Here is a 9,857-nt window from a genome sequence, read left to right on the forward strand (position 1 = left end):
AATAAAAAAATATAAATCCTAAATTCAGATCAATATAGATTAATCTTAACCAAATATATCATAACATAATCCAAAACTTTCAATCTAAACATGAAAACTTCCAATCTTAATTTGATATTTTTCCGAATCCACTAGAGTCATACAAATACATCAAACATGAAGTCGGACCGTTAATTTATTTACTGGATGAAATATAAAATCCAACGGTATCTCAAGATTAATCAGGTTATAACATTGGGATTTTTTTTATGAAAATAATTTTTTAGAGGAAATTCAATAATTTTTTTTTTAAGAAAACATCGGGATATTCGATATAAAGAAAAAAAGAAGAAGGGTAAAATGATAATAATTGCCAAATGGCAGGGGTAGAAATTGTGGGTTTTAAAAAAATTGGACGACGAAACTGTAAAATTGGGCGACCGATTTGGACGATCCGCTGCAGGCCTGCAGCCAGAGGAGATTCGAAGGGAGCTCATCGGGATCTCCCGAAGCGAAAGCGGGGCGATCGATCGTGAGCAGCGGCGATATGGCGACGGATCGGGAAAAGGAGAGGGAGGCCGAGCTCGAGAGCGCAATGTATACTAACTGCCTTCTGCTAGGCCTCGACCCGGCGGTTCTCGGCGTCGGCGTCGGCGGATCAAGGGTTGGCCACTTCCGTCACTCCAACCCTAGGCTGGGGGAGCAGCTTCTCTACTTTCTACTTTCTGCACTTCGCGGCCCCGTTCAGTCTGCCAAGGCAATCAGATCGTTCTCGTTCCCTAATTGGTTCTTCGTTGCCGACGAGTTTTTTTTTGTTCTTTTTGTTTGCTGATCTTGGTCTTCTTTACGTGTCAGGATTTCGACAAGGTTTGGCCGATCTTTGATTCCACTCAGTCCCGTGAATTTCGAAAGGTTGGTCGATCTTTATCTTCCTAACGATTTTTTTTCTTTCAGATCCTTTAGGGTTATTCCTTTTACTGATCTCTGCTCATAGTTTTACTTTTTATGTATTGAAGATAGTACAAGGGATAATAAGCGAGTTGGAGGCACATGGAGCTCTGCCTCGGAGTAGTTCGAGGGTCTCGTCTCTTGCAACATGTTGTGGACCGAGGTCAGTGTTTTCCTCCTTATGCAAAGTTTTGGCCACACGAAAGAATGGGGCTTGAGTTGGCCCATGGTAACGTACTTCGTTGTATCTGAAGTCCTACTGGATTAGAGTTGTTCGGCAGAACCACTTCTTCACTAGATTCATGTTAGTTTTCTGGCAAACTTCTTAGGAACTTATCTTCTAGATTTTTTTTTTTCTTGACGCACGACATACTGATGAGTTTTTCTATATAAATGTGTGGTGGAGATGGAGAAGCCGGAACAGAGTAAACATGGAACTAGAGCCTGGATTAGCAGTTTTACTATGTTTGTTGTCACCCAATTAGAGGATTGGATCAAAATTTATAAAAGCAGTGTATTTCTTCTTTTGCAAGCAACATTCTCTATAAAGATCTTCAAGTCACAAATTTTTATCCTTTACATCGTGATGAGGTTATGTTATATTATTGTTAGCTACGCTTGGTTGGATATCTCCAATCACCCCAATCTCTAATGTCCTCATATATGACCTTCTGCTTTAAATTTTGATGTGCTGATGGAAAACAAAGTTAAAACACTCCTCAGTTTCAAAAAACTTTCTCCATTGAACTGAGGAAGATTTTACACCAAATCATCAGCAGTCCAAATTATATGCCATGGAAATTTCAGTTTGAGAGAGTAAAACTGGTATTATATCCAATCTTCATTCATGATGTGATCAAGTGTACTTCTGGTATTAGGAGAAAAACTCATGCAACTTGAACTGCTTATGGGTCTCACTGTTGGTTAGGGAAATTGATAGGTTTGATTGGGATCAGGCCTTCATTCCAGAGAGGAATGATAAAAAAATGTTAATATTTGTTTACTACCAGAATCAACTTTTGGAAATTACTCAAAAGAACACAGGCTGAACATGGTGCAAGACTTCAGAAACAAACATATTAAATTCAAGTGATAATTCTTGTAAAAAAATCAACTATCAAGAGTAGGTAGACTAATAACTGAGCAATCAAATATTCAAGGACATAATGCTCTTATAGACTCCTTTATGTGTTTCCAAATGCACAACAAAGCAAAGTTTTGTTCTAGTGCTTAATGGATCCATCTCAACTGTGGATATACACTACTAAATGAATACGATTCTCAAGTATTTTCTGCTTTTAGGTAATAATAAAGTGCATTCAAAAGTGAGCTTCATATTATCATCTAATGATGTTCATAGATGGAGAAAGGTGTTCCTTAGTTTTTACCTTCTTTTGTTTCAGTTGAAATCTGGATCATTATGAGATTATACCTTAAAGAAATTGAAGTGATTAGGCACTACTGCTAACAAGCGAAAGGGTTGACATCCTTTCTTTGATTTGCAATGGGGGAAAATTGCACAATCTCAAACATACTATATGCTATACTGTCTAATGCTTAATTCTTGGAATTTGGAAGTTTTATGGCATTTGCAAAGATAGTGCAGATTATATAACCTTTGCAAATTTTCAAATCTAGTGCAGATTTGTTGAGCTTTTATGGCAACTATCTGTGCATGCTTTACGAGAGGTTCACAAGAGAACATTTACGGCTGATGTGACTTCTAACCCTTTACCAGCTTCACTGACTGATGCTTCATATCTTAATGCTGCTGCACTACTTCCTGTGACCAAGGTGATCGAGCAACTTGATTTTTCATTCTGCTGTATTTCTGGTATAGCAACAGTCACTTTGTTTTCTAGAAGTAAGCAGTTTTTGTATTGGATACGCTGCACGCTCTCACTTTTTTCAATTTTTAAAAAGAAGTATTCGCCACTGAAGTATCATGCCAACTGCGTTAACTCATCCACACATCTGTGATCTTCTCAATTGCAACTTTCAACCAGCCACCGGCCTTCTTTCCTTTTTTAAATGGGTCAATCCATGAGACAATGATGTGATGGGCAGTCGGTGGATGGGGATGAGGATAAGCATGTTACGATAAATGTGTTTGAAGGTTCTTGTAGGTGAGAGGAGCTGTGTTTCTTGTCAGTTGGAGAAGGTGGGGTTGTTCATGGAGGGCAATGAAGTGATTGATAGATGCAACTTCGAGCAGAGGACAAAACTCCACTAGAGTTCTATTGACCCTGACTTGCATAGTGTGTTAGGCAAGTTTGGCAAAGAAAACATCCTGTTTTGGTGAGGCTAACATAGGTGGGCTAATGTTGCAGGGGATTGTGGAGGGCTTTGGGCCTACTTATGTGGGTTTGTTCATAACGATTTGACCATGGACTATCTTGGTAGATAGCGGGATATGGTCTTCTGCCAACAATTGTGTGAGTGAAGATTACTAGTCAAATCAACTACTTGTGATTGGTCTTAAAAAACACTAGCCTTAAAACTTAACCTTCATTATCTTTGTGTTGATTACCAAGAAGGGATGAAAGATTTTCAACATCTTCAACCTATCTGTGTTTAGTACAATTAATTCTCATCCATAGTTTTTTATACTTTTAATATTCTATTTGGATAAGCAGGCTAGGATAGCTCTTGAAAGGAGGAAATTCCTTGGAAATGCCAACATTGCTGTTCATAGGCAAGCTGCATGGTCTGACTTAGCTCATGAGATGACTGCTGAATTTCGTAGCCTATGTGCCGAAGAGGTATACAATACTTTTGTAGTCTATTTTATTGCTCTTTTTCTTCTTTTTTTCTTTTTCTAGTAATATTATGATTTTTTCAATGTGTTAATTTTTTTTTAATAGGCCTACTTGCAACAAGAGTTAGAAAAGCTTCAAGATATGAGAAATAAAGCTAAGTTGGAAGGGGAATTGTGGGATGATAGAATCTCCAGCTCTGGTCAGAACCATCACTTGGTCTCCAAGGCCACCCGCCTCTGGGAATCACTATTAGCTCGGCAGAGTAATATTTTAGTCATTATTGGCCATTTAATATTTTCATTGTTTTCACTCCATACATTTAATGTCTTATTTTGAGTTGTTTTATCCAATGTTGAAATTAATCTTATAAAACTATCTTTTATAGATTATTATAGTGTTCTAAATGGCAGTAGAGGCGCTACCTAGGCGGGAGGCAGGCATCAACCGCACCGCCTTAGGCTGTGGTGGTGCTTTAGGCAGTAACTCATCTTTTTCTGCCACCGCCACGCCTAGAGTTGCCTTTGCTGCCGTTTCGCCACTGCGACACGTCCGAATGCATGGCTTGGGCCCAACGATGAGTTTGGATGCGTCACGCGAGCCTGGACGCGGCGTCTGTGCTGCAACGCATCTGGATGCGTTGCGCAAGCCCGGAAGTGCCGCCCAAGCTTGGCGACGGGCTTGGAAGCATCGCTCGAGCCCAACGATAGGCCTCGGCACATTGCTCAGGCTAGTGACGCGTTTGAACTCATCGCACGGTCCCAACGATGTGTCAAACTCGTCGCCCGACTGAAACAAAGTATGCGAGTAAGTTGTAAGTTAGGGTTTAATTAAATATATATATATATATATATATATACATTTTTTATTTTTTATTTTTTATTTTTAAATATTTAGATTAATTATTTAATTTTTAATTAATATATTTAATTAAAAGTAAATATTATAAAGAATAATGATTATTTATAATATTATGTAAAAAAAAAGTAAAAAATATTCAACCGCCTAGGCACTGCCTAGGCACCGCCGCCTAGGCGGCCGAGGCAGTAGGCGGTCCCCGCCACCGCCTGCCGCGATTTACAATACTAGATTATTAACAATGTAATCATTTAGTTGTTGAATTTTATGCTTTAATTGAAGATGCTCAATTGTTTTTGTTATTCTCTATCTGTAATTTTTCAATCTATGGCCCTTTGTTATTATTGGATGATACTATAAGAATCTAGTTGCCACAAATCTATTAATGGTTTATTATGTTATTTGGAGTATACATTATCTGAGTCTCATTGCTACAAATTTACAAAGCATCAGTAGCTAGCTGGTATTACTTGTGCCTTAAGTGCATATGAATTTTCTAGTAGACAGGAGCAAAAAAGGATCAGGAATTGGTTTTGTGACCAACCAAGGATTGCTTTCCTAAGTGGGCAATCGTGCAACAAATGAAAAGAAGCTGTTAAAATAGATCCAATTTAATCAACACTTTCATGAAGTATACTAAGTTCAAGTGCATTTAAAAATATTCTACATTTGTAAACCAGTTTTACATGACCCCTGGTTATTTCATTTTGCATTATTTTCCCCAACCAGGTAGAACTCAATCCTGACATGAGTTTAGTTAAAATCATGATGATGTCTTGAGACAATGAATATGCATATACAAAATGTTCTGCTGAAGGAAATCATGGAAAAAAAAATTATTGCATTTGTTGATGAATCTTCAAGAAACATTTTAGGTGCCAAATTATGGAGTTCCTCTTTTGTTATCTGTCATTTACATCTAGAGTCCTTTCTAATATGCTAAATGAAATTGAGCTACCATGTGGAGAAATGACTGTTTGCTATCGGGTATCAACTATGCCTTGCATATGTGGAGACAAAATTATTTGAGAGGAGAGTGCTCTTCATAATATATAGCAATTTTACTGATCCACATTGCAAGTTGTAACATCTATATATTGTAATAATATTCTATGTTTTCAAACTTTGATGAATGTTTGGTTAGATTTAGTTTTCATATTGAACAATCTATTATTCTAACAAATAGATATACATCATTATTGTGCCAATTTAACCACTTAACACATGATCTTGATTTTATAGTGTCTTGCCACCATGAGGTTTAGGGTTCGAATCTCGGCAAAGCCGAGATAAATGCATCCTTTATGTGTTAGTTACTATTCCAAAGGCTAGTAGCCGTTTGTAATTTATCTCCTCCGTGTTGGCCTTGGGACGGGTTGGCGGGGCGCTGGGGGCGAACATATTCACATTTTTGCCACCTTGATTTTATATCGTCTTCTCTATGTTCTCCTTTCCTTTTCTTACCATGTTTTTCTCAATTTGAGGACTTTCAAGGATAATATTCCTATAACTGCCGCACAAATAGTTGACATTTTCTCCAGGATGTAAATATTTTCCTAATGTGCAGACCAACATGAAGTCCTAGCTTCTGGTCCAATTGAGGATCTAATAGCTCATCGAGAGCATAGGTGAAAAATACAGAAAAACTTGGCATTTTTTTGTTGTTGTTGAATTACATGTTGAAATTTGTTATTTTCTAATTTGCCAGGTACCGCATCTCTGGATCATCTTTGCTTGCAGCCATGGATCTAAGTTCAAATCTCCCACATTCTGATGTACTATCTGTTCGTGATTCTGAGATGTCTTCTGAGTTAGATACTCGAGAAAAAAAAGACTTATATCAGGTACAAAGACAGAGTGATGCTCTTCCTAGGATGGATGACAGAGGTGGAAGAGTTCATCCGACAGTTGATGTAGCTGAAGTTCTAAGGCGTTGGACTCATGCTCTACAACGCATACACAAGCAGTCACTCAATTTGGTAAGTGTATCTATTTTGTTCTGCTACACAGAGGCAAGGTTGTGAGAATGAACTTTATCCAATAGCTGTTATTGCCTGAAGTAGCTAGGAATATATCCTCCTTATTTCTTAACATCGTTATGAATAGGTTCTTAGTATCTTAGACATGGTTTTGCTCCATTTATTCATATCTGAAACATTCACTCTTAGTAAATGCTGTAAACTTATATTATTATTCTTCCCAAGTTTAATTTTCTGCAAATTGGAAACTTTATTTAACAGGTGAAAGCTAATGATGGGGAGGGTCCAGATATACTTCGTAGTGCTTCTGATGGCAGTAGCATTGGACACTCAGAGTCACTAGCTGCTACACTTGCAGAACATCGACAGCATTTGGTTAGCATACAGGTATAATGATATTTGGATTCTATTCATAACTCATATATATACCACTGTAATTGGGCTTATTGTGCATCACCTTACTTATCTCTTCATCTCATTTATTACTTGGTTTGTTATTGTAATTCATTCATGACTTGATTAATTTGATTGTGTTTAATGCTGCAGCATAATAGCTAGTAACCATAAATTCAGGGTAAGTATTTTCTCTGTAGATCTTCTAGGTTCTTTTATCCACGAAACATTCTTGAATAATTTGCTTGCTTAACTGGATATGGATAAATTTCTTTCTAGAAAGGAAAATAAAAGAGATTCAATATTTTATTCCTAGGAAGATTCATGCGCTTTCAATAAATAAGGGATGCTGCAGAAAGTCTATAGCTCTGATCACTTCAATTTCTTAACATTTAACCCATTTGCAGTAGAATACAATGTGGCTGCAGTGTCCAGGAATGTGATTATGTGTAATCAAATTATTACTCTACTAGCATTATATTACTCCCTTTATCTTTTAAGATTATGTTAAATAAGAACTGCCTAGCATTGCTAGTTTGGCCAACAAATCATGATTCAAAGTTCTGAAAATGTTTTTTTTTCTCTCTCAGCTTGAGCATACAGCTGTGTTTAGGTAGAAGGTAGTGGTAGGCTGATAATTTCACATACACGAAAATATAATGGTTGTAATGACTAGGAAAGAGGGATAACTTACAAAGAAATGAATGGAAAGAAGCTTGTTGTGCATGAGCAGTGACGGATTTAACGTCCGATAATCATCAATCATCATTATAAATTCCTCTTCTTTCACAAAGAATCAGATATATGGATTTTATCAGAAGCTTCAGGTCTACTGTTGGTCAAATTATGCTTAAGCAACAAGAAAATACTGTGATGTATGATTTATTGACCCAGTTTTAGTAATGGACTGCCTATATTATCACTCATTTACCTGTGTCCCTTTCCTTTTTCTTTCCTTCCATAAATAGGATTTCACTTTTTGTTTTGGAACCTGAGCTTTTTAATAATTTCATGTTATCCTTCAGGGACTCATTGACCAGCTAAAAGAAACAATTCCAACAATGCAGCAGTCAATTTCTGAGCTCACTGAAGAAGTAAATAATATTTCAACACCAGATGGATTCAGTGCACAATCAACCACAGCTATCCAAAGGGAAAGTATCGGGAGACCCCTAGTAAGAATCGAATATCTTATTGTTTGAATTAAACTAATACCTTGAATACCACTGCTTTCCCTTTGCCGTTTAATCTATATGTTTAATTAACAGGAAAGTATCACTGATGAGGTTGCTGACATCACTTCAAAACTCTCCTCTACCCAGCTTGAGAAATTTTCCAACAGTTCTACTTTAAAACTTCCTCATTTGTTCAACCTAACTCCAAATTCGTCAGCAAAGGGTACCCAAGCGACCAGACGCCGTCCTGTAACTACTCCAGTGAACCAAGAAGTGCCAATTCAAAAAGTGGCTACAACTAAACATTCAAATGATACTGATGGGGAAACACAAGGTTAGCAGCTTTGCGCCCGGTTTCTTATGTGGTTGACTGTGATGGCATGCAATTAAAGGAAGATTAGAACATGTCTTATTCTGTCAATGCTGTATATTTTTTTAATGCGTATATTTCTGATTTTGTAGAGAGTGCTGATAAATATGCACAGAACATCAGACGTTCCGTGCGTGAAGCTGCACTGTCAAGCTTGTCGAGCAAATTAGTGTCCCAAGATGGAGGCAATTTTGATGCTTCTGAACACTTCTTTATTTCTCTACCAACTAGCGATTTTGCAACTAATCAGAGAAAACAGCAGCCCACTTTTTTGTCTCCAGAATCGCAAACTGCCCAGTTAAACACAATCCAGGATATGTTAAATAAAACGAATGGACAGAAAGAGTTCACTAACAACTCTTGCCTATTTGATGCATCTATAGATGATACCCTGAATCAAGTCTTTTCTCCTCCATTGCTACTAGAATCATCGTTCTTCCAGGATGCTTACGAGGATTTGCTTGGTATGATCATCTCTCAATGCATAATTTTTTTTTAACAATCATCATCATCATATATATATATAAGCGGATTTTAGCAGAAGTTCAAACATGATTCAGATTCTCTTGTGTATTGTACTGACCAAATGGTTTGATTTGTACTCCTTGCTACATGTCATTCACCACAACTATTTCTTTTACAAATTTTTTGGCAGCGCCATTGTCTGAAACTGATGCTGCTCTTATGGATCATTAGCGTTCGAAGCGTTAGCCAATCATCTTAATGGACGAATCTCAAGCTACAAGTGAAACTTGTTTGGGCACCAACACGACTGGATTTTGGTTTCATGGCAACTAACTCCAGCTACGTTGATTGAGCATTGATTCATTAATTGAGTGAGATTCATGTTGATTATTCTCCGTGTTGGCTGTTTTCAAAGGCTGTATGCTGCCGGATGTAATTTTTTGTGCTCTAGCTGTAATTATGTTGTAGTTTTCTCTACCAAAAGCTATTAACATTCAGTTTGGTTGTTTCCTTTGGGCTTCCAAGCTTGTCCCTCAACGAACATAATCATAATCCAAGGCCTGGAAGTGTTCTTTTTTTCCCTTACGACTGTGTTAGAATGCTTGCTTTACTCGCAGAAGCCAAGAGTATTGTGTTCGTATCTCGCTCTTTTTGTAGTAACATTGTTTGTTTTGTGTGTAAGATCTAGCACGAACCAATACCTGAATGGCTAGTATTCTCTCCTTGAAGTGGACTGATGGAGCATTGTTTTCTCCCAAAGATGAAAAATAGAAGAATATATAAGCGAGCATAAGTAAATGAATAAATAATCATTTAATTTATTTATTTGCTTGTCTATGTACAAATGAAAGGATTTTTTTTTCATTAACTCGTGTATATATTCTAATGAATAAAATTTAATTTTCAATCCATATATTTGATAGACATTAATTAT

The 9,857-nt window shown here is 37.1% G+C and overlaps 1 protein-coding gene across 2 annotated transcripts; it reads left to right on the top strand.

Moving 5' to 3' along the window:
- The first annotated feature begins 405 nt into the window (after positions 1 to 405).
- LOC122023693 (AUGMIN subunit 6-like) lies at positions 406 to 9,504 on the top strand. Of its 2 annotated transcripts, XM_042581954.1 has the most exons (13): positions 406 to 736; positions 835 to 891; positions 996 to 1,090; positions 2,571 to 2,721; positions 3,564 to 3,689; positions 3,792 to 3,948; positions 6,109 to 6,169; positions 6,250 to 6,520; positions 6,782 to 6,907; positions 7,939 to 8,088; positions 8,182 to 8,422; positions 8,551 to 8,922; positions 9,114 to 9,504. In XM_042581954.1, the coding sequence occupies exons 1-13, from the start codon at positions 527 to 529 to the stop codon at positions 9,152 to 9,154; spliced, it is 2,058 nt and encodes a 685-aa protein (XP_042437888.1). In that variant the 5' UTR covers positions 406 to 526; the 3' UTR covers positions 9,155 to 9,504. The 2 variants fall into 2 exon arrangements, with proteins under 2 accessions (XP_042437888.1, XP_042437889.1); XM_042581955.1 differs by lacking the exon at positions 406 to 736 and having other exon boundaries at positions 830 to 891; positions 2,566 to 2,721.
- Positions 9,505 to 9,857: the final 353 nt, after the last annotated feature.

Source organism: Zingiber officinale, chromosome 9B (genome assembly GCF_018446385.1).
Source record: "Zingiber officinale cultivar Zhangliang chromosome 9B, Zo_v1.1, whole genome shotgun sequence".
Lineage (NCBI taxonomy): Eukaryota > Viridiplantae > Streptophyta > Magnoliopsida > Zingiberales > Zingiberaceae > Zingiber > Zingiber officinale.

Excerpts from the sequence above, each read along its gene's own strand:
- LOC122023693 (XM_042581954.1), top strand. The coding sequence starts at position 527 with ATGGCGACGGATCGGGAAAAGGAGAGGGAGGCCGAGCTCGAGAGCGCA. Across the intron at positions 2,722-3,563 it reads CACTACTTCCTGTGACCAAG|GCTAGGATAGCTCTTGAAAG; the intron begins GTGATCGAGCAA and ends TTGGATAAGCAG. Across the intron at positions 3,949-6,108 it reads ATCACTATTAGCTCGGCAGA|ACCAACATGAAGTCCTAGCT; the intron begins GTAATATTTTAG and ends CCTAATGTGCAG.